General features: G+C 39.2%; 1 protein-coding gene across 1 annotated transcript; it reads left to right on the forward strand.

Annotated features, from left to right (window-relative positions):
* Window positions 1-1,498: 1,498 nt before the first annotated feature.
* LOC130488690 (smad nuclear interacting protein 1-like) lies at window positions 1,499-1,868 on the forward strand. Its single transcript, XM_056862329.1, is given in 2 exon segments — window positions 1,499-1,774; window positions 1,776-1,868. Coding segments are annotated over 2 exon segments (369 nt in total).
* The last annotated feature ends 1,892 nt before the right edge of the window (window positions 1,869-3,760 follow it).

The following is a 3,760-nucleotide window of genomic DNA, read 5'->3' on the forward strand; positions in this document are numbered from 1 at the left end:
CACTGGTTCCCAACCGGGGGTCCGCGAGAGCTAAATTAAGGTCCGTGAAACAAATTATAAACCCATAATAAGTTAACATTTTCAATTAAAAGTTCTGTATTATAAAAATATATATATTCAAATATAATTCTAAGTTTAATGTTTAACTAACAGTTATGATTCAAGTTTATTTTCAAATTCTTGGAATGAACCTTGGGGTCCCTGCACCGAAAAAAAAGTCCTAGTGGTCCCTGGTCAAAAAAAGGTTGGGAACCACTGATTCTGTAAACCAATGATTTCCCTTATTTTTGTAAACCAATGAAAGTTATTCTGATTTCCATGGATCATCCCCTAGACCTATGAGCCCAATAAAAAGCTATAATGTAATATGCGTAGTTAAAATATTGTAATGAGCTTGTAGAAGGTGATAAAAGTCTAAACACACTTATGTCCGGTGCTCCAAGCTCCATTTTGAAAAGCCTCAAAGGGCAAAGTTTGGAGACGCAAACAACTGTTTGAAATAAAAGAAACCTGACTTCAGAAAACTGGCTTTGAGTCTTTGTGTTTGAAATCCAACTCCTAAATTCTTCTATAACAATAATAAAAAATGAACACCACCACAGCCATCAGCACACCTGTAAAACGACCCAAACCGAAAACAATGGCACCCCCCCTTTCTATCAGCTTACTGTCTTTAAGAAATCTCTGTGGCAGCAAAATTAAACAGCAGCCCAGCAATTCACAAAAGGAGTCCAGGTCAATACCATTTCCTTCCAGTTTTTCTAGATAAAGTCTAGAAAGAAGGAACCGTTTGATAGCTTTCTAAACAATGCACCGACTATTAGAAAATAGCCAGCTACTTGCAAGCTGTAAATCCAATCTTTTGGCTTCCCTGGGCCACATTGGAAGAAGAAGAATTGTCTTGGGCCGTGCGTAAAATACACTTAATGATAGCCGATTCATAATGTTTTAAGTAAGATGACGATTTTGTGTTGGGCCGCATTCATAGCCGTCCTGGGCCGCAGTTTGGACAAGCCTGCTGTAAATCTTGAAACAAGAAGTACATCATGATTCACACCAACTGTTCCCACCAAAACATCTACCAGCCAATTGCAAACTATAAGTCTTCCCAAAACAAGAAGTATGATACTCTCAGTTTTCATTCTCGCCACCATTAACACCATCTTTGCACAGTTGTGTCTTTGTATTGCAGCCAGAGCAGAGCACAGATGAAAATTTTAACCTCTCCTGGATTTGTACTTAAGACTGGTACTACAAACATTTCTCTTGCATATTGTTTGGCCCTGCATGGTCCCTCCCCACAATGTCAGTTGTTGGCGATAGGAATGCCTGAGAATCCTCAGGCATCCTCCAGAATTACAGAATCCTCCAGAATTACAGCTCATCTCCAGACTACAGAGATCAGTTCCCCTGGAGAAAATGGATGCTTTGGAGGATGGACTTTGTGGCATTGATTTGTATCCCACTGATATCCCTGTCCTCCCCAGGCTCCACCTTCATGTACATTCCCAGGCAGAGAGCCTATCTGCTGGGCAGACACAGACACATTGCTGATATTCCTACTGACCATCCCTCCTGTTCCAAACAGCATGCTGTCTTTCAGTACCGGCTTGTGGAGTATATTGGCCCTGATGGCAAAACAGGTCAGAAGGTAAAACCCTACATCATTGATCCTGGCTCAGGCAATGGTACGTTTCTGAACAACCAGTGCATTGAACCTCAGCGCTACTATGAGCTGAAAGAGAAAGATGTCCTGAAATTTGGGTTCAGCATCAAGGGAGTATGTCCTCCTACTTGAATCGTCGGACGCATCAGAGGTGGACCAGAAGGAGGAGGAGGAAGAGGAGGAAGAATGGACATGGCAATAGGCCAGGAAGGTGGACAGAACTTTTCCTGCAGTGGAACTTCCCTGCACATCCTTATTGTGGTGCTGGAATCTTGCTGCTCTTTTGTCTTTCACTGCCTTGAAGTCTGCTGTCTCTTGACTTTTTATCGCAGGGGCTCCTCGTACATATGTGGCTTTTGTGGTGCTGGACTTTTGGGTAGTAAAGAAAACCACTGATTTTAATAGGGTTGCCAGCCTCCAGGTACTAGCTGGAGATCTCCTGCTATTACAACAGATCTTCATCCGATCGAGATCGGTTCACCTGGAGAAAATGGCCGCTTTGGCAATTGGACTCTATGGCATTGAAGTCCCTCCCCAAACCCCGCCCTCCTCAGGCTCCACCCCCAAAATCTCCCACTGGTGGCGAAGAGGGACCTGGCAACCCTAGTTTTTAAGGTGGCTCTTGTTAATCGAAAGGTGTTCTGGATGCCCACATAGCCTGGCAGCTCTTAAGTGAGTGATTTTTAAATAAAACTTTGAAACAACAAACAGTTGTGCACACCACAAAGCTGCTGCTTTTCTCCCTTTCCCTCCCCTAAAAGCCCAAGTGAATGCTTTTTTCTTTATGCTTTGTGTAGGCAGTTGATATCAGGATAAGTTTTCAAGGATATGGTTTGCAACATATGTATAAAGTATCCTCAGTCTTCTCTTTGGCTTTTTATCATTGAGGTGAGGGAGTCTAAGCTGGTTTCTGAGACTCCTGCTCATGAATATCTGATAGGATTGTATTTTCCAGCAAAACATTAAGGTTAGATTCCTTTGTGTCTAATTTTAACAGGAGGCAAATGGTGTATTATGATTTGGGAATGGGAAGCAAGTTTATTTCACTGAATTGTTTTGTGCCCTGAAACCACTCATTGTACAATGTGATTTGAGGTACTTGGTTAGTAACTTTCCTTACTGCCTGCATTTTCTGAGAACGCTTTTTCTTTTCTTTTTTTTTATAAATTTTTTAATTTTCATAATAAACACACACAAAAAAAGAAAGAAAAACAAGAGAAAAATACAAAATACATATACATAAGAAAAAAAATAAAAATTACATGTTCAGCGCACTATTTATCCGCTAATACAATATTCAAATCACTCTATAAGCCATATCGTGCCCTGAATCCAAACCCCATCCCCCCACCACAGTGCCCTCCACCATTGGACTTCCGATGGAGTGTTATGACATATCAGAAAAAAAATCTATTATTATATCATATTTGAAATCATATTGTACTATAATTCGTTAACTATACTTTTAAAATCAGTTTTTGCCACTTTATCCCAATATGCGGTGGCCTTTATCCACGTACATTTGAATTCCTCCATATCTTTATCATGTAAAAATGCTGTAATTTTGGCCATCCGCATATACATCCATAATTTTTCTCGCCACTCTTTGATTGAAGGTTTATTTGTTTGCTTCCATTTTTTGGCAATTATAATTCTTGCTGCAGCAAAACTATATTGACATATGACTCTATCACCTTTATCTAGATCTCTTTTTGGTATACCCAATAAACAAAAGGCGGGGTCTTTCTTAATTTTTGATTTAATCAGATCATTAGTTTCATTCAAAACTAATCTCCAAAACCTCCTTATTTTTTTACAAAACCACCAAACATGCATAAATGTACCTGTTTCCGTACCACATTTCCAACATAAAGCTTCATCATCTTTCTTCATTTTACTTAATAATACTGGGGTTATATGCCATCGATAAAACATTTTATACAAATTTTCTCTTATTTCATTTGAAATTGTGAACTTAAATTCCTTTTTCCATAACTTTCCCCAAATTTCCAAATCTATATTATAACCTAAATCTCTCATCCATTTCAGCATCACTAACTTAATCCTTTCTTGTTCCAAATTTATTTCTATAAG

This window comes from Euleptes europaea, chromosome 17, assembly GCF_029931775.1.
Source record: "Euleptes europaea isolate rEulEur1 chromosome 17, rEulEur1.hap1, whole genome shotgun sequence".
In the NCBI taxonomy this organism is placed as follows: domain Eukaryota; kingdom Metazoa; phylum Chordata; class Lepidosauria; order Squamata; family Sphaerodactylidae; genus Euleptes; species Euleptes europaea.